Genomic DNA, 22906 nt, shown 5'->3' with positions numbered 1-22906 from the left:
TAATATTTTGTTATATATATATATATATATATATATATTTTAAATAAATAATATTTTATTATTTATCTTTAGTTGGGACACGTGGCGAAATTATGACTGTTGAATGACATTGGATGGTCAGGATTTGAGAAAAAGCTCATAGGTAATTTTTGGAGCATTGTCGGGGATCCTGATCCTTGCCAAACACAGCCATAAGTAATGAAAATGTATGCATATGGTGAATTTACTACAATGTTAAATTTCTTTTGACGTAAAACTATAATGTTATTTATTTCGCATTGAAAGTGATATGAATGTTAATAAAAAATTTATTTGTTTTCTGAAAATATGAGGATAACATAGAAGTTCAAGAATAAAAGAAAATAAACGACTTGAACTTGAAACTTGACATTTATTGACACGACCCACAAATCCGACATAAACTCAATACAAAATTAAAAGGTTAGGTCGGATTAGAGTTGATCTATATATTCTTCTACTCATGTATTGACACAACCCAAACCCGACACACGAATACAAATTACCACCTCTAACGTGACCTTTGTTGTTTACAATCAAGACATTGAAAAACTTATAATTTCATTCCTTCTTTTAGTTTATTTTCGTCTCAAATACTACAACATGTATTTTATATGATAATATATCTACTATCTATCGCTCCTCTTTTGCCGGTCTGTCACTCCATCTCCTTCATCAACCTTTGCATAATCCAGCTTCCCTCCACCACAGGTACATGTGGGCTACAAGTGCCGCCGCTCCTTTTGATTTCTCGCATAAGATTTTAAGCTTTCTGTATGTCATCATCTTCTTTGGCATTCTCCTTAATTTGTTTCTCCATAGTCGTATCCCTTTTTGCTTATAGAGATTGTTAAATTCAGATAAGATGTTCCTTAACATTAACCACAAGGCACCTCTCTTACCAGACATCTTACCCCTCATTCTAGGTAGAAATAGATGCCCACTTAAACTATACAACTTATTCGCAACAAACCACCAGTTTAATTTGAAGGAATTGGACCCAATAATCACAAATGTCAACCACATACAAGGTAGCTCTTAAGCTGGCTTTAATACAACTTTAGAGGAGATTAACTCTTTTGAAATTTGGACTCAGTTGAGTTATATTAACCACATACAAGGTAGCTCTTAAGCTGGCTTTGATACAACTTTAGAGGAGATTTAACTCTTTTGAAATTTGGACTCAATTATATTAACCACATACTCTTATAACATGTTTCCAACATAAAACTTAATTGATTTTCACTCACATGCTTATACTCTACAATTTGGATCATTAATTTTGTTAGCTATCAAGAAATTTCCATGAGATCTCTTATATCTCGCCACTCTTTATCTGCATAGGTACAATAGCAATAAGAGAAAAGACAAAAATAATTACAAACCATGAAAGACACTCAAGGTTTAAGAAGAAAAAATGCTAACACAAAATAGATGATATTAAGATTTATAGCATCTTTAAACAGCTACAGACCGGAATTAGGAAAGAAGGGTAGCATATATATATATATAATCATCATATAGAGCCCACACTTGACTTCAGTATATATAATCATCATCGAAGATCATGTAATTGCTGCTCCTTCTGGCTCTAGCTTCTCTATGACTACCAGCCTGCAAATGGGAAACACAGATTTGATATTTTATTACAGGGTATATATAATCCTGTTTTCTTAGCAATTAATAATCCTAGTTTGAAACAAAAAGATGTCTCAGCTAAGAAAACATCATGGTTAATTAATTATTAGCATATATATATATATATATACCTTGCTTATAAGCTTTTCAAATGCTTCTGTCCCGTTCTCTTCAATGTATTTCTCGGCAGCTGTGAGAACGTCATCTGGCTTACTGAAGATGTCCTTCTTTCGTGGGATATACCAGATTTGAGAAGTTTGCAGTTGTGGGTTCATGTAGAATGGCCTGATGAAGTTCTTGTACACATGTGCTGCCCCATTGAAGTGCGGTAGGACTAACCAGCATGTCGTAATAAGCTTAGCATAAGGCCAAATGGGGAGCCTGATGTTCAAAATATGCAGCTTTTTTTAACTTTTCCAAGTGTTATTTATGACAAGTGAGGATAAAATAGAAACAATTTTTAGCAGCTGAAGCATTTAATGTCATTACCCTTTTTCACTCCTATAGGTCAAGTTAACAACATGGGAATTTTTTTTACTACAATCTCTGTACAAACCCATTTGTCACATGTCTTTTAATTTGTCTACTCTAAATCTAAGAAATCAATTAATATCATAATTGGTCTCACAAAGTATTATAGTTCCTTCTATCACATTATTAATGTTATTAGTCATTACATATCGAATATAAATTTATTTTAAATTGAGTTGAAATAATTTATTTTAACTTAGTGTCGAGTGTCATTTGCGTACAGGAGTGAGAAGCACATATTTTTTTATATTAATATTATTAAAAAAAGCATGTGAAATCTTAATGCTAAAAAACACATTGCACTTTTAGAACTTGAGTTAGAGCATCTTCAAAAAAATAGTCAAATCCCTAATAATAGTTAAATCTAAGTATTTGAGTACTTTTTCGGCCCCAACAGAATAAACAATCTAACTTTTTTTCATCTAATGTGAATGGTAAATTGGAGTACATTTACTGTTTACACTATATACTTTGTTTCACTCATTTTCTTTCTTTTTTTCTCTCACACAAAATAATATTTAAAGAAAATGAAGAGTAAAATAGAGCATCGGTTGCTGGAGATGCTCTTAAAGAAGCAACGTACAGTATAATCTAGAACTGCGACAAATTAAATAGCTTACAATTCAAGGACTTTGGCGAATGTGAGCTCAAAGATTGTGAGCATAGAATAGAGAACCCAATATGTAAGCCATTGCTGATCATCAGTACGAGACTTGGTCTCTATAGCCCTGATTGAAGCATACCTAACAACAACACGACCACATAAATCTGTAAGTGATGTTCAGAGAACATAGTACATCAGTACAATAAATAAAGTTCAAAAAAAAAAATCAACACTTACAGTGGATAAACGAGTGTGACTAGAGGCCTGCAAACAGAAAAAGAAAAAGAAAAGAAAAATCTAAATCAGGAAAAAAAAAAAAAAACACAATGCACGTGTGTGTGTGTGGGTACAAAGTTCTAATTTATATACAGAGTTGATGAAATGGAAGACGATAATGGAGGATTGGATGAGAGAAATACATACAATGCAAGAACATCAAAGTTCTTGGCCACCACTTGGAGAAAATTCCCAGAACCCATGTCCTTGCTATTGCTAATTCCGTTCTTTGTCTCTGGACCTGATGATCTGTTGGTTTGGAGAGAGACTGCATACAGTGATACGCGCTTTAAAAAGGTACTTTGAAAAGGAATCGGTAAAGGTTTCTGATGGGAGCTTATTTTCCGAAAGAATCCAATGGTGCACGAGAAACGAGGCACCGAATTTAGAAAATCTTCCAGTGTAGTGTCAGCAGACTTCCTTACCGCTTCTACCAATAGAGTCTTGCCACGTTACTATAACAATTCTATTTCTTTTTTGTGTACAAAAATATTTTCTATTTAGGTATGAAAAAAGTCAAAAGTGCGTTGATTGATATAGATCGAGTAATTCTAGGTATAAAAATTGCTCAGCTTATAAAATTATAATGAATTACTATTAATTTGATTTAATAATTACTCTAAAAACTACATTAACTTTGAGTGAATAAAAAAGGTCCTGATCATTATTCGTTTATATAATAAGATCGATGGATAATCTTGGGTAGACGGAAATTTTTTTTTTTTGCTTAGTGTTTGGTAAACGGTGTTGTTTTATGGGTTAAAAAGCCTTAGTAAAATCTTGGCCATCCTAGCAAACTACCGCAGATATGGATACTTTAATTTGCAGTAGCACATTGAAGCCAAATCCTTGTTAATTAAACCATACAAGCAGATGAGGAAGAAAAATGATCCTGATCATCTCAAAATAGAAACTGATGACTTATTGGTGGTTAATTGGTATATAGGTGATGAAAAAATGAATTTATGCTCTAGGCCCACGTTGATCTCTCCATTCCATTTCTTTACGTGATCTTTAACAGCTACATATATCCTTTCATGCATATATATTCTAATTTCTTTCCCTTTGAGTGAAAGGAAATATTGAAGTACTGCAACCTGAAATAGTATACCTCTTTCCATCTTTATTAGAGCATCTGGGTACGTATGGACTTTCATTAAATTAGATAATTTATCTGTGTGTGTGTGTGTTAAACACACAAGTTAGCAAGGAAATTTGGAGACGAATAGCATTCTAAAATGCTTAGTACAAGAATATATATATATATATATAGATCAAGGAAATTAATGCATGAAGATTCATTTCATATCCTTCATGATCCAAGATTGGTAGGGTTTCTAACTTCACTGATATATATTGTAGCGTCATGTTAAACGATCGATCATATATATATAGGTGGTGGAGATTTGTAACAATTTTGGGCCTTATATTTTGAAATATTTGACTATTTTTCTTTTTCTTTTTTCAAATTGCATCGACTGACAAAGATTTTTCTGGACTTTTGCAATTTTGAAAACTCATGGACAAATTAAATATATAGAAAAAGTTCGAGAGATATAGCTAGATTCTCGTTTGTCTTGATAATTACAAACCAAACAACAAACCCTAGCAGTCTCAAATCCCCTTTAAGTTACAGCTGCTAGAACAAGAGAATGATATGAGACAGAAGATAAGGAGAGAAAAATAAGAAGAAAAAAAAATATTATGAAAAAAAAAAGTAGGATGTGGGAAAAAATGATTTAGGACAATTTTATTTATATTTCCAAAATTGTGGAGATAAGTAGAGAAATAATTTAATTAAGACCCTAAAATTCTAAATTGGGTTCCATTTTAGAAATGCTAGAGCATCTACTCTCTTGTCCTTCTCCCATCATTCTCCGTACTTTGTTTTTAAAAATCAATCATTAGATTTGCATAACTCAATTAAGATAAGAGTAGACGCTATAGTATTTCTCGTTCCATTTATTTGATTGTTTAGCTGCATGTTTAACAAACAAGCTGTCAAAATGCTAGCTATAAATTTATGGCAAATGTCAGTTTTATAAATTAGGTTGGAGGAAAACCAGTTTGAAGGAAATCTTTAAAGCAAATGTAGAGATAAATTTATTCTCATACATATGTTTGAATGAAGTCTAAGTTCTCTAAGAACCTAACATAATTATCACGTTACAGACTTTAAATTCAGATTCATAACAAACTATTTTAGGAATTTTAATATTAAAAACTAATTTAAAATAATGGATGTATTATAATATTGTTTTAAATGTTGATAACTTTAGCCAAATTCATTATTAGTCAGTATATATTCATGTTAGGTCATACTTTTACAAAAACATATATATATATATATATATATATATATATATATATATATATATATATATATGAATTCATATGTTGAGACTGCTAACGTTATTATTTTAGGCTTAAGAAAGCAACACTTGCATGAGAAACTAGCTAGTATATATATAACAACAATATTGAATATAATTTTCAAAGCAAATCTACTTTGAAGTTGATCATGATTTCAAAAACCTCGTGCGGATCCTAGCTAGCTAGGTTACGGCTAAATTCTAAAGTTACCTTTCAAGTGAAACGATAAAGTTAAAATAATATATACATATAGGATATAACAACAACTTTTCACAAAGAAAATTAAAATTAGTAGATTTTCTCGCGATTTCAATTTAGTTCTCAAGTTTCCAAATGAATCCATTCATCAACCTATACATTGTTCAAATAATAAACGATATGTCTGCCATGTGGACGGTTTACCAAGTCACACCCGTACAACACGATGCCACATCACACTCATCTGCCACGTGCATGTCACGTCATGCAAAAAAGAAAGAAAAAGAACTAAGAGGGTAGGGGTTAAGTAGGGGTTGGGTGCGGTGTGACGGGTCTTAGCTAAAATCTATATGAGAGGTGATGGTCAGACCACCTCCACCCTTATAGTTTCTCATTTCATATAAACAAAAATTAAAAATTGGTGCTATGGGTATGACATGACATCATGTTTATGGGTGTGACATGATAAATTGTCTACATATTTGACTTATTGTTAATTATTTGGACGACAAGTTGATAAAAAGATTGATTTGAAATATGAATAAAATCTATAAATTAGAAACTTAAGACTAAAATGAAATCTAGATCGAGAAAACCTAAAGACTAATTTTAAGGAAGTATAAAAAAACTGATGTTTTTAAATTTATTCTATTTGTTTATGTGTACCTAGTATGCTAGTAACCTAGTGATCAGAAATATTTAGGTTATGACATACACTGCAGTCAGCCATCATGTTCCACTCTTCCAATTAACTCAACTGCATGGCGAGAAGACTACTCACTGGACTAACTAAATCAGGAATCGATAGGGAGCAGCTATTTATACTATATAAAAAAAACAACATGCCTAAAAGAAGCGGTTGAGACCAAAGAAACATTCTATGTCAACATAATTTGATTCATTTATTAGTGATCACAAGCAAGATTAGTGTTCTTTTACCTAGAAACTACAAATTTAGCTAGGGTTATATATATATACTTGAAGAAAAATCATTTCTTCACATTTATCTCTGAGTAAAGCTGTCTTCCATTGTTATCAACAAGAGAAGTAAGTATATATAATACTAATATACCATATTAATGCTACTGCTACTGGTGATGAATATAAAACAACGCCATGGAAAGACAGATGGGTATTACACCAAGATTGCAATTCGCAATAACCCTAGAACTAGAAGACCTAATTTTATTGTGAAGAATGGTTACAAGGGCAAGGCAAAGGTATCGATCTCATGATAAGCATAAATTAATGATCGAGCTAGAAGATCACCTACATCTTTGATTGGTGTGAAGAGGTTGATCAGTCCCACTGTATGAATGAGTGGTCCAGATGGAAACAGTAAAAGGGTGATGAGATGTGCAGAAGAGTCATAAACACCCACCAGTACTGCTCTATGGTGGCAGCCAGGCATCGAGTTAATTATATGAAAAGAAAGGAAAAGAATGATCGTTCTGTTATAGCCAGTGGCCGTACATTGCGTTTAGACAATATAATGGTCAGCCCTGGAGGCTCACCTGCGAGCTCTAGCTAATACTCATCAGAGACCCAGCTAGCTGAAAGGCTTAAACTGCCTTCCTTCCTTCTACTATATATATATAACGCTTGCCTAAATGGAAAATATGCACTACTAGTTTTGAGAACATGGGATCGAGAGATGTCTACTTTTTTTGTTTTTGTTTTTTTTTTCTGAGCTCTCAATCAGAAGGGGACCACTAGTACTGCTTTATGAATTAAGTGCTCTCTCCTACCAGTTGATCAGTGGAGGAAACTAAAATGTCCCTGATCGAACACAAACACAACACTATACAAATGACAGAGAGAGAGAGAGAGAGAGAGAGAGATTCGTATGTTGTTATGATCAGTTTGTTTATAACCTAGGTAGTTAACCTAATTAACAGAGGATATATATATATATAAGAACAAACAACAAAACAAAATGGATAATAAGAGATAAGATATTAATGTTTTTAGTCACACCAAATGATCGATCCAGCCTAGCTAGCTAGCCATAACCCATATGTTAATATTTTTCTTCTCAAACCCTAAGAATATTCCTCACTAACCCACACGAAAATCAAATATTAAACTCAATTTCAAAGCAATCAAACTTGCGCCCGTGTTGCCAGTGCAAATATATATACTTAAAAGAAAGAAATATATATATATATATATAGACTATAGTAGCAGTAAAAGAGATATGCAATAACCAAACCATACACTTGGCTTTTAATTGATCTAGGAGTTGTGACTAGCTGTATCGCGTCCATCGTCTCCTCCATGATGATGCGGATGCCCTCCACTTCCTGGAGAATCCAAACCACCCGCCGCACCGACAATCGGCCTATAGGCATTGAGCGCTGCGAGGACGCCTAGATGGCTGTCAGTCACCGCACCACCGCCAACCCCGCCGACTCCGCTACCAAATTGTTGGTGGCCGGGGAGTAGAGCCATCGGAGGAGAAAAATTCATAAAATGCAGCCCATTAGCCATAGACCCCCTATACGCAGCACTAGAGGCATTATTACCACCCGAAGGAAATGTCCACATAGGATCACCGCTCATAACTTGGGTACTAGGATTCGTCAGCATCCAAAACGTCGCCGGATTTGGAGTACTGTGAGTAGCTGGAATCGACCCGGCTGTACTAGATTGTAACAAATAGCTACCCATCTGAGTTTGAGACAAGTATTCTTGCTCCGGCGGCCTACGCTTTCTCCCTATACTCCCGTCGGAATCTGAAACGTCTAGGCCAGCCTCACGTACCAACTCTTGCTTGGCCTGTAATGTTGCATTCACATTGCCGGAGTTGAAATTCAAAAGCATAGACGAAGTCTCCGATGAGGATAACCCAATAGTAGGAAACAAAGCCCTTCGCCGGGAAGACTCATCCAGAACAACTGTATTATCCCTCAAGTGTGGCATGGCGGAAAACGCGCTAGGGTTGTTGAAATAGTTATAACCGCGCCTCAAGTGAGAAGGCGCGGATATGGTAGACCCAGAGCTACGAAGAGAGATGTTGAGGGAAGTGAAGTTGGCGGGAATAGTACCGGTACCGGTGGCGGCGATGACAGCTGGCTCGGCCTGTTGGAGAAGCCACTCGATTGTCTCGCCATCGGACTTGTGGCCAAGCTCTCTTGTCAGCTGGAAAACCCTTGCGGCGCACGCGGCGGGCATGCGGATCCGGCGGCCTCGGCCGTCCACTTTGGTGTGTCTGTCTTTGGTGGAGTTCCGCTTGGGGGGTGGCTTGGTGTTGTTGCTCTTGGGTGGGTCGGGAGGTAGTTGGAGAGCGGTGGAATTGGAATTGGAGCGAGCAGAAGAGGTTGGGTCGCCGGTGGGAATGGAGAGGGAGGAGTAGTGGGAGGTGGAGCATGCTTCTTCTTCCTTTTTCTCTAGCAACTGTAACGGGAAATTTGGCCTGCGGATCCCAGTTTCACCATCCATGATCATATAGGAGGGAGGGTATATAATTGTGTTTTTTTTTTTTTTTTCTTTATTTTGTTTTTCTCTGGTCCTAGTACATCTGTGGGTGACCCTGGATGGTATCAACTTGGTGGCCTTGTGGGTCTCTCTCCTCTCTCACTCTCACTCTCTTGTGGAGCATGGAATTCCTTTCAGATGGGAGCTGGCAGCTGAGTTGTTTTCTGTTTGGGGAGTGAGAGAGAAAGACAGAGAGAGAGGATAAGGGGGAGGAGGGCAAGCTTTAAGCAACAAAAATGATGAGTCGGAATAATAAGCGTGGGCCACGAAAATTGAAAAGCAAATAATTTTATGGGGAAAGATAATTGCTTTTCTATGACTATGAGGATTTGTTTGTAATTTTGAATAATTTTTGGCTGGTTTTTTTATTACCCTTAAAATAAAATAATAATAAAAAAGAACTGGGTGTCCTTGTATTGTGGTTGGGTCGGACAGTCCCTTGATTCAGACTCCACGTGCGGTGCTCTTTATCATTCAATCCATAAAGACAGTGGTGGCCGGAGGTGGGGCCCAATCTTCCAAAGTCAAGAAAACTGAAAGACTGACTGGCAAATAAAAGATAATCAAGTGGCTCCCATCTCATTCAAGTAATCATTGCCTTTTACATTTGCACCTTTGCCCTCTCCTCTTTGCCCCCAGACCCTTCAGCTTCTCCATATTCCCTTTCAACTTGTTTCTTTTCCTTAATCCTCCCTTCAAACTAGCTAGTTTTAGGGTTTTTGCTTTCTTTTGTGTGCTCCAATAATTTAGCAAACAAGTGTTATGATAAGAGACACATAATACTTTTACAAAACGAAATTGAATGAATTTTCCGAGAACCTAATCTGTAGGAAGTATTCTTAATTATTAAATCAATATGAGTATGTAAATGACTAAGTTAACTACCAAGATTCTTTGATATTGACAATGCAGGTAACATTACATTAATTGATTGCCCAGCCCAAATCAATATATATAAAGGAAAGAATAAAAAAAAAAAAAAAATTAAACTCAACGCAATTGATCCTGTAGTCAGCGGAGCACCAGCTTTTGTTTCCTAGATACTCTCCATATCAACAAAATTATCCCAACTGCAAAATAAAAGGTAAAAATAAAAGAATAATAGGAGCCCCACTGTCCTGAGAGAGAGAGAGAGAAATAGAGAGAAAGCATGTCACGTTTAGGCCATGTGCCCAACAGCCCCAAGTGTAACTTAAAAGGGAACAAGAAACTTGATAGATTAGAAACACATTGCTCAAAAAAATTCCACATTTCAACAAACAACCAACATACCAAAAACTAATCATGAATGATGGATATATCGATCGAGCTAGCACTGTTCTTTTATATATATATGGATCATGGTTTCCTTCCGTTAAATGCTTAGCAGGGGGAATATCGATCATACATCTAAGTGCCACTAATAGCAGTGAAGTGACAATGACAATTTCTTTTGATTTGTACTAAACTTGACACTTAGTCATGTCATTCCCTACACCCATGAACATCTACTTTTCAACCTCCATGGACGACATTATTCGCCTCCCAAGTTTCATCTCTACACCGTACCGGCCACTACCTACGTTTTTTTTTTTTTCTTTCTCTTCTCCCATATAATTCTATTGTCTCACGTTCCCCACTGAAACCCTAATGGGACGTTTAACAATTATAGAGAGTGCCACAACCTGCTTGAATTTGGGACTTTTTGTCTCTGGTCAGCCTTGCTAGCTACCCAGAAAAAAGCTTTAAGATTTCGAATGAGATCAAATTCTCTACCTCGATCTATTAGGTTTAGGGCGTTTGTTTGTTTTTGACCCATATACAAACAAACTCGTCACCCGTGACTTCCACTCTTGGAATTCTTTATAAACGGCTTGCTAAGAAGAACACTTGGTATTGTTGTTCATATCTAAAAGTTAAATCAATTTCAGATACTAATAAAAATAAAAAACAGGTTCCATCAATCATGGCTTAATCTGAATCAAATACGGATAATAATTCAATTTTGTACTGCCTGTTGTGTTGCGTACGTAACCCAATGCAAGAGTCAATATTGGATCGGATGACAAGATCAACATATTTAATTAAGTAATGTTATTTAATGAATTGTTGAAACGAGATATGTACACCGAAAATTAAAGAGCATAAACTTGTTAAAAAAAAAATAAAAAAAATTAAGAGCTGATTCTTGCAATCACATCATTATATATAATTGTATAACAGTCATATATCAACCTACCAAATAGTATTTATGTGTTTAATTTGTTGCTAGCTAGAGGGACGGCCATTAATGATTTTCCTATAGATATCCGATTATATGGAACTCATTGGGTTCTGCCCAACTCCCAATTTCAAAACATGTACAATGTTTTGAAATTAAATGCATAATCTGCACAATGTTTTGGGGAAATAGATGAGGCCAAGTATTGGCCTGAACACTACATAAATGGTCCCAATATGGCAGTGTCGTACAATCTATTTAACATCACAACATTGAAGTGATCTCATATAGGGCCGTGGAGTAGTTCACGATGCTTGCCAAGAGAAATCACGTGCCCTGACACCTGTACATGCCGGTGACGAGGATGGCTTACCATGCATCTATATATATATATATATATGATAATTAATTAGGTTAATCATAAGCTAGACCAAGTTTGTAGGAATGTTGGTGGTTACCAAGCCATAAATAAATCACTTTCGTCCTATTTCCGGTTCAACCCGATCCCTAGTTTTGAAAGTTACATATCCAAAACCCATCCATCATGTACATTCTTTTCACCCATGGCCATAACATCCCATTCGGACCCTTAATTGATAATATTGTATGTGTACGTTATATATATTTTAGTTAAATCTCTTTGAAAACTTAATTATGTATTTGGAGCGTTTGGGCATGAAAAAGATGATATTAAAGAATCTACATTAGGTAGGTATGAATTTTCGTATAAGTCTATGTACCAACCGAATCAACCCCTTTTGAAACACATGAAACTTTACAATTAAATACTCTAATATATATGGTCCAAGAATGCGAACATCAAGCAATTTTATTATATGATATGATGAAGCTAGATGCTGAACATTGAAGTATTGAACAACCCCACATTCAAATTCATTTTGCTTATATAGAAAATATTAAGAAGTTTCTCCAATCAATCGATCCTTAATTGGTACAATTATATTAAGGAAGACTAGCTAGCAAATTAGATGGTAATTATTATTAATTAAACACAAATAAGATAGGCTGACAGGTTGGCATAGAGAATCCTAAAACCAAAAGGAATGACAGGTTGGGTGATTAGAAAGAAATCCATCATCACAACACACACATCACTACTGCACCATCGCTGGCGATCGAGAATTAATTAAGCCAATGAAAAAAAAGGGATGAAATCGTAGCCAGCCAGCCCAGCCAATCTTTTTTTTCTGAACCTGGCCAGGCCAGCACTAAAAGTAATGCAATTTATGGACCAGTACTAATCGTTGAAGCTCTTGTGTTTGCTGGCCTGGTCATGACCTTAGCTTTCAGCTGCATGCCCAATATATGCTTTTCTTCGTACACCATACTAGTGAGGTCTGACAGAAGGGAGAAGGGATGATTCATGAACCCCCCAAGATCCCTAGCTCATCAGGGCTCAATAATTGATGGTAGTTAAGATAATTCAATGCCCTTGTTTTAGCTGTGCCATAAATTCCAAAGTCCATGATAGTTACACATGCTTCAATCTCCCTACGTACCAACCAAGTGTCACACTCCAGTTTCAATCGGATAAAACCCTTTTGGGCAATTTGTTTGTACGTAACTTAAATAAGTAAAAAGGGATATGAAGGAAACGAAATGATTTCAGACAAATTATACATTTTACAGTGACCTAAATATGGACAAGTTGGTATCTTTAATTAGTTATTCATCAAAATGGGTCACTCAAAAATGAATAATCTTATTTAGGACACCAATATCTCACAACTATCTTACTAGGGGTGGAACTAGAACTTTTAATTTAGGAGGGCGAAATTTTTTTAAAAAAAAGGGGACAAAAATCAATTTTTAAAAAGTTTATTTTATATATATATATATTTTTTTGGGGACCACCGGGGCCAAGGCCTAAGGTGGTTCGCCCCTCTATCTTACTATGCTAATGTAATAATGTGATAATACTATCAATTTACTATTAGATTTATTGGATTGACATTGTCACGTAGCATATTAGGATATTGGCATGGTAAATACCATTACTCTTAAAAAAAAAAATTATATATATTATACCCTCAGCCTCATATATCCCACTCTCATCCTACTGCTTAATTTTTTGTTTAACAAAAAGTTCATGATTCAAAGATTGACGGACAATGTCATGTTAGCCTGGTGGAATAATTTCTCATTAAAAAACGAGTAATGCTATTTTTTTATTTATTTTACACCGACTAACATGATATATTTTAAGTAATTTTTATTATTATTATTATTATTATTCAAAGTGGGCGACATGAGAAGACCCTTCAAAGACACCTATAAGGCATTGCAAAAGTTTCAAAAAAATAAGTCCAACTTAATTTAAGAAATTGGACAAAAGGTTTGAAAAAAGAATGTTTGAAAGTGAAGGCAAACAAACAAAATAGAACGACTGGTCCATCATTTTGCAGATTAAAACCAAATTAAAAAAGTATTACTCGTTCCATCGGTAGAAGTTGTCATTTTGCTTTCATTTGTTTTTTTTTTTTTTTTTTTTTTTTTTAAAATAAAGAACAACAAATTAAGGTGGTCTATAAATTCATTTTAGCCTTTATATATATATATATATATATATATATAAATGATAAAGACATTGCCTGTTGACCATGGTAATCTCGTAGCTGGACCTATCAAATCAAATGAAGTACTGTTGATATTTTGCATGGTGCCATAATGCGTACAGCTGCTGCTAGTAAAAGAAAGAATTGTCAATTCCGGAGAAGCTACCGTCCAATTACTATAATGTCGGCAACATTTTATTGGCCAAGATTGAATTTGAGGTTCAGGCTATCACAAATTAACCCTATGCCTTTTGCTTTCAATTTAATTGATTAAATTTTTAATTCAATTTAAATGAAAATTTTGGGGCATTAATAATAATAATAAAAAAAAAAAAAATTCCTTTGTGTCAGGAGTTGGATAGATAGGCCAAACAATGAAAGCATTTGGAGGAGAAGGTGTTTGAGCTGGTTAAGGCAATAGGGGTGGGATCCACACTCCAGCTCGATTAATGGAATGTCCTTCTCGAGTCCCTCTGGCGGAGTTGGTGGGTGAGCAGACAACGCCACGTCCGACTCAGACCGTTGGAATCTTCTTTGCTTGGCTGAAGTTAACCACGTCTATGACTTAGCCCATCTCCCCACTCAATTACTGCCACCTGTTGAGATTTCAATTTTAAATATAAATCTCAACTTTTAGTTGTATTTTTTTTAAAATATATATATATATATATATATATATATATATGTATAAAATTTAAATCAATCTCATAGAGTATTGTTCGATATTCATAGGGAAGTTTTTTGTAATGCATGTCTAGATAAGGTGTTAGAATTTATTTGGGATTGCGGTTTCAATAAGTGCGATTTTAAAAATTGTCTTTTTAAAAATTACGTTTTTAAAATTGTTACTTTTTAAAATCGCAAAAGCGTTTGGTAAAACATATTCAATTTTTTTTTTTTTTATCAAATATTTGTTATGCAAAATCATAATTTTGGTTTAAATTCATGGTTTTTCAAATAAACACCCCATAACCTGCTTATAGAAATTGCATTTTTTTTTTCCTATTTTAGATTAAGAACATGTTTGGGAATGTGTTCGAAAAATAGAGCTTTTAAGTCAAATACTGCTTTTGGACAAAAGCTTCATTTTTAAGCTTTTGCCAAAAGTGCGTTTTTGTCATTTTTAGGCTTTTTAAACCCTTAAAAAAAGCTTTTAATTTTTTTATCAAACGAGTATTTTTTTCTTCGAACGACTTTTTTAGTGTTAAAAGCACTTTTAGGCCACTCAAACGCAATCTCAAATAGGCCCTAAGTGCTTTTTAAATCACAATGTTAAAACACCACACACAAGAGGAGGAGGGGGGAACATAAGTCTATCTAGCGCTAAGAGCTGGGATGTGAAAGTGAGGTGGTAAGCGCAGTAGGAGCGTGCGTTGTATCGCTTCGTTCAGCACCTTACTCTAGCGGAGTGCAACCAACAAAGCAGAAAAACGCCACCTTCCCACTAGTTGAACAATCCACGCCCCTGATAGGGGAAAGGCACTAAACAGGGCACAAAACCTGTGACATACTGCGCAACGGGACATCCAGGTTTCAAAGTCATAACTTCTACTTGGGATGTCAGAATTCGAACTAGAGAGTCAGAGACCTTCGCTTTATGAGACGTAATCCTCAACCGATTGAGCTACTTCTTTTGAACTACTATTCTCTCCGTCGAAAAAAGAGAAATACATTAAACATAAATTGTAATAAATTTATTCATGCCGCATAGAACCTCCACATTTAATAAACAATCTTAATTGAAATAATATATATTCAGCATCCCAGTGAAAAAGATGGATATGGGTGGAATCATTCCCTTTTTGGTTACGTTAACAATAACAACCCTTTCAGATTAAACTTTTTTTAATTTTTTTATTTTTTATAGTCACCCTTTTCGGTTAAACACTTAAACGTTATTAATTATTGGAGGTTATGTTTAAACGTCAAGTAACATGGTTTTATTGGTCGGTACGTATGAGTCGTTGACCTCATAACTGCTGCGGTTTCAAATGTTATTTTAATTGAAAACACAAAGATATATATATATATATATAGTGAGATGAAAGATGGAAGAAATGATAAGCCTTAGCTTCGTAAAAGACTTCTTTGAACATGAAGAAAATAACTCACTAACTGCTGTGAAAATGAATTATGGCATCAAAAAAGAGATAGTTGCTACTTGCTGTTGAGCAAGAGATCGATTAAAACTATATATAATTCAATAATTTAAACTGGGTTGTTCAAAATGCATGTCAATTTATAATTGATTTATTCTTTAGTCTAAGATTGGTTCCAACTGAAATGAATTATTATTTTTATTTACTATGTTTCTTGCTTCGTATAAGCAATATCTTCAAATTCCAAGTCGCTATCATACTTCTCATCTAGATTTGGCAACGATTTGATGTGAATTGCCCACCAATAATTTCAGCAAAGTCTAAATCATGTGTGAAAACATCTACCATTTTGTGTATCTTTCCGCCCACAATATACTCAATTTCAAACTAGTTGCTTCTCACGTGATTGACTATACTACAACTTCTGGGGTCACTCTAGTGCCATTTGTACTTGGTGCTACTTATCCAGTTCCCCAAGTCTTGATTTTAGGACTAATTTTTGCACAACTATCATGGGTTTCCCCAATTTTATCATCTAGATTTATACCCTTCAAATTATTGTACTTTCAACATTCTAGACGAAAATAATGAAAGAGTTAGTTAATGTCTTTATCAATCGACAATTTTTTATTTTATTTTTTCAAATTGAGTCGGAATAAGTGTTCAAACAATTGCATGTGAATGTCCATATGCATTTTCCTTATTGTATGGATTGTTTGATTGAAAGGGATTGAAAGGAATGTGGTTTGTTACGTATATTTTGTTTAGTCACTAAAATTATTGTTGCCCCAAATTTTGATGATTGGGAAGTAGGAGTAGCAATTCGTGTTCGCGTGTCGGATTCAAGTTGTATCGAGGTATGTATATAAGATTCTATAGGTTAACTCTAATCCGACTTATTTAATTAAACGGGGTCAAACTTTTTAACCATAAATTCTCTAATTTTATATTGAGCTCGTGTCGGATTCACAGGTCATGTCAAAAATTACATGTCATTATGTCGAGTGTCGAGTTCGAATCGTGTTGGAACATAGATATAGGTCAACCTTAACCCGACCGATTTAATTAAACAAGTAAAACTCATCAACCCTAACTATTTAATTTCGTGTTAAGTTCGTGAATCGTGTTAAAAATTGTCGGTGGTACTGAAAGCTTAGTTATCTCTAGAAGGTGATGCAGATGGTTTAGTTTTGGTAGACAGTGCAAGAATTGGATTATGATGAGCTGTGGATTGTGTTGCTTTCGTGGGAGAGAATTTTACAAAGGAGGAGAGGAGGTGATATTTTGAGCTAGCTCGCTTTATTTTCATGGACCCTCGAGCATTAATAATTGTATTCGCACTCGCAACCATACCCCCATCAAGGAAGCAAATTTTAGCCTAGTGGGCCATGAAAGCCTGACAGCGTCCACTCCCAAGAGATTTGACCCGCCCACCTTCGTGTAAAGTCGCGATTATCTGACCCGTTCAAAAGCAAGAGTCGGAGCGATTGTGCGCTGTCTGAATTTAGCCAGTAGGCCATCATCATGCTATCGTCACCAGTGACTTTGTGCACTAATATGTGCTACCACTCTCTCTCTCTCTCTCTTACATCCAATTTTACGTAATCATCATACCGACGACTCTGCTCGGGTCGGTTTTCCATCATAGTAATTTAGACGAGATAAAAAAATATAGTCCACTCAACTTGGTGAAGTGTGCGAGCTATATTCTCACTTTCAAACTGAGACCAAATTGAGGCCCAAACAAACTGTTTTAACGACTCAAAGGAAAGGTTCCCACTTGACACTTGACACTTCACAGAAATGGAAAAGACAACAATGGAATGGGCTTGTGAGAATTTCCACTGCCCATCGCTAAATGGGAATCTGCCATTTATGTTCAAACAAAAAGCTCACTACTACTACTACTACTCTTGAACATCGACTGTAATGCCTAGACAGAAATAAACTACTTTCAAAAACATGCGTCCGAGTGTGGACTCCCCAAGACAACCTCAAAACTTTGTTCTCAGTAGATTTCCCTCGAACACATCTTAGACGGCAGAACCAAAAAGGCTCCAGTCATGAACTTTGAAGCTAGAGACTGCGAGTTTAAAAACCTCAGCCATTGGCATACATCCAGTTTGTGTGGCAGGAACAGCTAAACCAGCGCCAACTGTGCTGGCGCTTTCACTCAAAGGGCTGCAACCACAAGAACATAACAGCATTAGTGTTACAGGAATATTCAAGTGACCATTAATCTCTACATTTAACAATTCACATTTTACACCCATCTGTTTCTTTACCTAATCAATCACCATAACTCATACTGCGTTTTGAATCTCCACTGAAGCAGCCAATGCTTCCAGAAATATGTTACAAAACAACATATAATAACCAGTAAATGGAGAGAGTTACACTCTGTATTGCTAGTTAGATTTTACCGGCTATTCTTTTGGAATATTACTAGCAATCAAGCAACATAAGTTTACCATCTATAAAGCCTCAGGTAAGATCCCATAACTTTTAACTGTTCCAGGTAGTTCTAACAATTAGAAAGGGCAAGCCAGACACTTCAAGTTGTTGGTACCATCCCATCCTACAGTGCTCTTGTTTTCAGACGCTTAATCTTACAAAAACTATCAGCGGTGAAAATCTCGGATAATAACTCCGAAATCAGCTGGTTAGCTCAATCTGATAAGTGCATGTAGTAAATGGAACTTGGCTATCTATTAATGAGAGGAGAATTCCACTGTTGCATAAAGGAAGATCAATCCCTAAAATCTGTGTGTGTGTGTGTTTGTTCATATGGTTGTATACGTGTGCATGCACAAGCATGTGATTTAGGATAACCGGTAAATGGAGATCCATAAGTAAAATATTTCAGTAAGTCATGAAATTTATTTGATTTATGGAAACTTGTTCCTGATACCTACTTTATATGAATGGGCTCATATGCAGTAATTAGCACATCAGTATCAACTTCCTTAAGACGCAGATTTGCCAAGTACACCTGCAGAAATAGAATAGTAGACTCCACTTAGCATTTGGAAACTTCTTAAAGATTGTAGAGGAAAAAAAAAATAGAACAGAATTACCCTAACAGTGTTTTGTGCTTGCCTTCCTTGCCTTCCCTTAGAAATGGCCTATGCATAGGCATTAACATAAGTTAGAAAAAAGAGATGGACAGAGAGAGAAAGAGAGCAATTCCAAAAACTTCATATAACAATTTCTATGTTATGTTTTCTAAAAAAGCTACTGGCCATTAATTAGAGATAACTGATTACTGGAATTTTCTTTAAAGTACTGTTCCTAATCTACTTATCAAAAAGACTTCTTTTTAATTCTTTAAAAGGCTGTTAGAGTACCATCATGCAAATGGACAAACAATTTAGTGCTCAAGCATTTAAAATACCATCATACTAGCTCCCAAATTTCTCAAAAAAGAAAGGCAAACTAATTTTCCCTGCTCATTAAAATTGCTACTAAAACAAATCATTGGGCCAAAAAAACTTTATAACCGATTAGGAGAAAAAGCTTAATGAATTAAAAGTCCAATCCAAAGAGAATTTTGTTGAACACTGTAATCGTGGAGTGAATAGTTTTCAATAATAGGATATTTGTATTTCAGTAACCATATGAAGCAAAACCTTGGTCAGCTTTTAGTTATATCCACCCCCAATTATGTCTAAACATGTATTGTGATTGACCATTGAAAGGATAGTCAGAGGTCCAGCCGAAATGACAATAAGAAAATCCATAGGGCACATGCTCATGCCCATGTACCACTGGCAAAGCTTACACTTTCCAAAGAATCAGACTCCAAAATATCCTTAACTTCAGGTTAATTGATATAACGACCAACCAAACATACATTATGATTTCCATACTATTAGAAAGAAAAGGAACAAGTGTCCCTATTCTAGAAGGTGATGAAGTGTCCCTATGAATTGTCCTATGGTGAGGTATCCATCTTGACAATGCTTTTTATGGTAGTTTTTTTGCTTTTAGCAAAAAATTAAAAGCATAAACAAACAAGTCAAAACTCTCATAAAACACTTAAAATTATTTTTACCTTTACGTCACATCACAACCAAAAAGCAAAAAGCAAAAAGCAAAAAGCATCATCTAAAAAGCTTTGTCAAACGAACCTTGTATTTATTCCGATACAATAATGGATTGTGAGGGCCAAAAATATAGATTCAGAGCCTCTCTATTTTGTTCTTAACACATCCACAACTTTGGACAGGCTAAAAGCACATCGGTAACAATCAGAGCTCATTTAATTAACAGAGTGTTTAGTGTCACTAAACTGATGCTAAACTACCAAAAATGCAGTCATTGCTAATGAATTTGTGCCTAGTCTTTGTCATTACTTGAGCGATTTCATATATCAGAGATTTGCCACTACAGTCTGTCATTTGTGAAAGTAAGAGGCCAAGTAGCATTCGTAAGTGCATATAGAATTCATTACCCACATTATTCTCAAATAGTCAGAGCATCACTTGGAAGATAATAGAACGTTAGAAAGTAAGATTAAGTCAGTAAGCAAAAAGAGATATTAACCACATATGCAATAGGTAAGGCATTTACCATCTGACCAACTGCAGTTGTGACGACAGCAGGTATGTTTCTGTAACACAATCCAGGGGCCTCAATCACACCAGATTGCTCAATCACCTGGATCAAACAGAAGCTGACTATAATAACCATTGACTCGCAAATCAGTTCCTAAATCAAATTTCTACAACAGTGGAAAATTCAAACATGCCCAAGCTCGCTTTTGAATGTGGGAGAAAATCTAAACCTCAAAAGTCAAAAGACTCCATTCTCAGAAACCAAACAAAAACCAAAAGAACACAAACCCTCTAAGGATATGAAAGTAAAAATGAGATTTACCACGACTCCTTCTGCTTCCTGTTCATTGGCAAGGTCTTGAAGAAACCAGACAGCACTTCCATTGTCTCCAACATCATGCTTGAAGTCTAAGAGCTCGACGATTAGGCTCTCGTCCCGGGCAGGGTCCACATACGCCTCCTTTAACCCATCACAAAACACTTAAATCAAAGCATATCTTGGAATAATATTTTCTAACAAAAAGAAACGGTTTAAGCATAACCAGCCTGATGATCAGGGACTTGCCGAACATTGCTCACGTCCTGTAATTTTGGATACCCAAAAGTTATTCGGCAACCCGAAATTCCAAAATTGGAAACAAAATTAAAACGACAAGTATTACAAACCCAAATAGCAGAAAAACGACTAACCTGGAATCTAGAAGGGAATGTGCTAGATATTGCGCCGCCGAACAACGGGCGCTCCGTATAAATATCCGAAGTCATTACTTGCCGACAAAAAAGAACCTAGAAAGCCATTGTCAGCCAAACACTATCCTTAAGAATTCCCAGAATCGAATTCAACTGACGGTGTAAAGGAGATGAATTGGAACGAATAGTTGGGAAAGGGAATTGGGAGAGGAATTGAAGTGAGAAGAAACGACCGAAAAGTGTAAAGATGCGGAGGAATACCGAGAATACGAACCGTACCTGTGATAAGCGCAAATGAAAGAGGGAGCAAGAGGAAGACTCTAGTTTCTGAAATTCGCAGTTTGTGTTCGTGTTTATATATATAAATTCCTGGGGTGTGCGTTGATATGAAGCCAAGCAGGCGTGATAGACACGCTAAAGAGCCTGTTTACAAAAGGCAAAACATGAAAATTTAGAAGGTTTTTTTTTCAAAAAAAATAAAAAAAATTTATTATTTTTTATAATTACTTTAATCGCATTTTTTAAAAGGAAATTACAAATAAAACTCTTTATAATTTTTTTTATTTATTTAAAAGCTTTATTTCTCAAAAAGAATTTCAAACATCTTTTAAATAAAATAGTAAAAATATTAAACAAGATGAGAATTATAAATCAAAATGGCACAAACAAGCTTAACAACGAAAATGAGGTAAGTTGAAACTCAAGAGTGTTTTTATTTGTAGAAGTATTTTAATGTCATTTAAAGGTTTTTTTTTTTGGTGAAATACACTTGAAAAATGTTTTTTATGTAAAATTTTTGTGGGTCTATGTTTGAGAAATAGAAATGCTATTTTTTCATCTCTCATTCATTTTCATTATTGTTATTATTTTTTTAAATTCATCCTTAAATTTGTAGGATCTACTCATCCACATGTGATTACTATAAATCCAATCGTGAATTTGGAAAAGATATGGATGAAAGATGAATGAGAAATTGAAGAGTAATATGTCTTTTTGAGAAATTGTTGTTTTTTGGGAAACTACATTTTGCCTCCATGAACTACAACGTCTTTACACTTTTTCCTATGAACTGCAAACTGTACTACTTTGTCCCCATGAACTATTATTTTGTGCCCAAAACTCTCTTCCGTCAGTCAAAGCCGTTAACTCGGACGGTCAAACTGACAATTCGTTGTAGTTCATGGGAGCAAAGTGATGCAAAGTGACCGGTTGACCGCCTAAGTTAACGGGTTTGACGATGGAATGGGGTTTTGGACACAAAATAATAGTTTATGAGACAAAATGCTAAGACGTTATAGTTCATGAAAGCAAAATGTGGTTTTCCCTTGTTTTTTATTTGATATGTTGCAATATTGAAGGCAAAACTGTACCGTTGTCCGCCTATGAGGCAATGGGCCTCTTTTATGATATATTTTAAGTTATTTTGAAACTATTTTGGGCGTGTTTTAGTATATATATATATATATATATATATATTTTTAAAAAAAGTTTTTGTGTTTTGGATAAAATTCACATATTTATTTGATATTTTACCTTTAAAACGACAAAAAAAAAAAAAAAAAAATTACGAACACCAAATATATTATATCTAAATCTACGTATGCTTACCATAAAACGCTTACTACATTCGCGTATGTAGTTAAAGGTTTTTGCCAATCACATACCAAAGT

The 22906-nt window shown here is 35.1% G+C and overlaps 3 protein-coding genes across 3 annotated transcripts; all 3 read right to left on the bottom strand.

The window, feature by feature from the left end:
• Positions 1–1333: 1333 nt before the first annotated feature.
• LOC132179605 (HVA22-like protein c) lies at positions 1334–3344 on the bottom strand. The gene is made up of 5 exons (XM_059592348.1): positions 3215–3344; positions 3029–3055; positions 2808–2930; positions 1788–2037; positions 1334–1632 (listed from the first exon to the last, which is right to left on the bottom strand). Exons 1-5 carry the CDS (start codon positions 3268–3270, stop codon positions 1558–1560), a joined length of 531 nt encoding a protein of 176 aa, XP_059448331.1. The 5' UTR covers positions 3271–3344; the 3' UTR covers positions 1334–1557.
• Positions 3345–7567: 4223 nt separating this feature from the next.
• LOC132179604 (transcription factor TCP15-like) lies at positions 7568–9348 on the bottom strand. The gene has a single exon (XM_059592347.1). The coding sequence runs from the start codon at positions 9083–9085 to the stop codon at positions 7874–7876; it is 1212 nt and encodes a 403-aa protein (XP_059448330.1). The 5' UTR covers positions 9086–9348; the 3' UTR covers positions 7568–7873.
• An 8327-nt stretch (positions 9349–17675) lies between these two features.
• On the bottom strand, positions 17676–21615 carry LOC132177809 (uncharacterized). Its single transcript, XM_059590270.1, has 8 exons — positions 21516–21615; positions 21237–21332; positions 21093–21128; positions 20869–21006; positions 20563–20649; positions 19068–19115; positions 18906–18982; positions 17676–18171 (listed from the first exon to the last, which is right to left on the bottom strand). Exons 2-8 carry the CDS (start codon positions 21309–21311, stop codon positions 18024–18026), a joined length of 609 nt encoding a protein of 202 aa, XP_059446253.1. The 5' UTR covers positions 21312–21332; positions 21516–21615; the 3' UTR covers positions 17676–18023.
• Between the last annotated feature and the right edge of the window lie 1291 nt (positions 21616–22906).

This window comes from Corylus avellana, chromosome ca4, assembly GCF_901000735.1.
Source record: "Corylus avellana chromosome ca4, CavTom2PMs-1.0".
Taxonomy (NCBI): domain Eukaryota; kingdom Viridiplantae; phylum Streptophyta; class Magnoliopsida; order Fagales; family Betulaceae; genus Corylus; species Corylus avellana.
The sequence above is the reverse complement of the archived record's forward strand: the minus strand, read 5'-3'. Positions and strand labels throughout refer to the sequence as shown.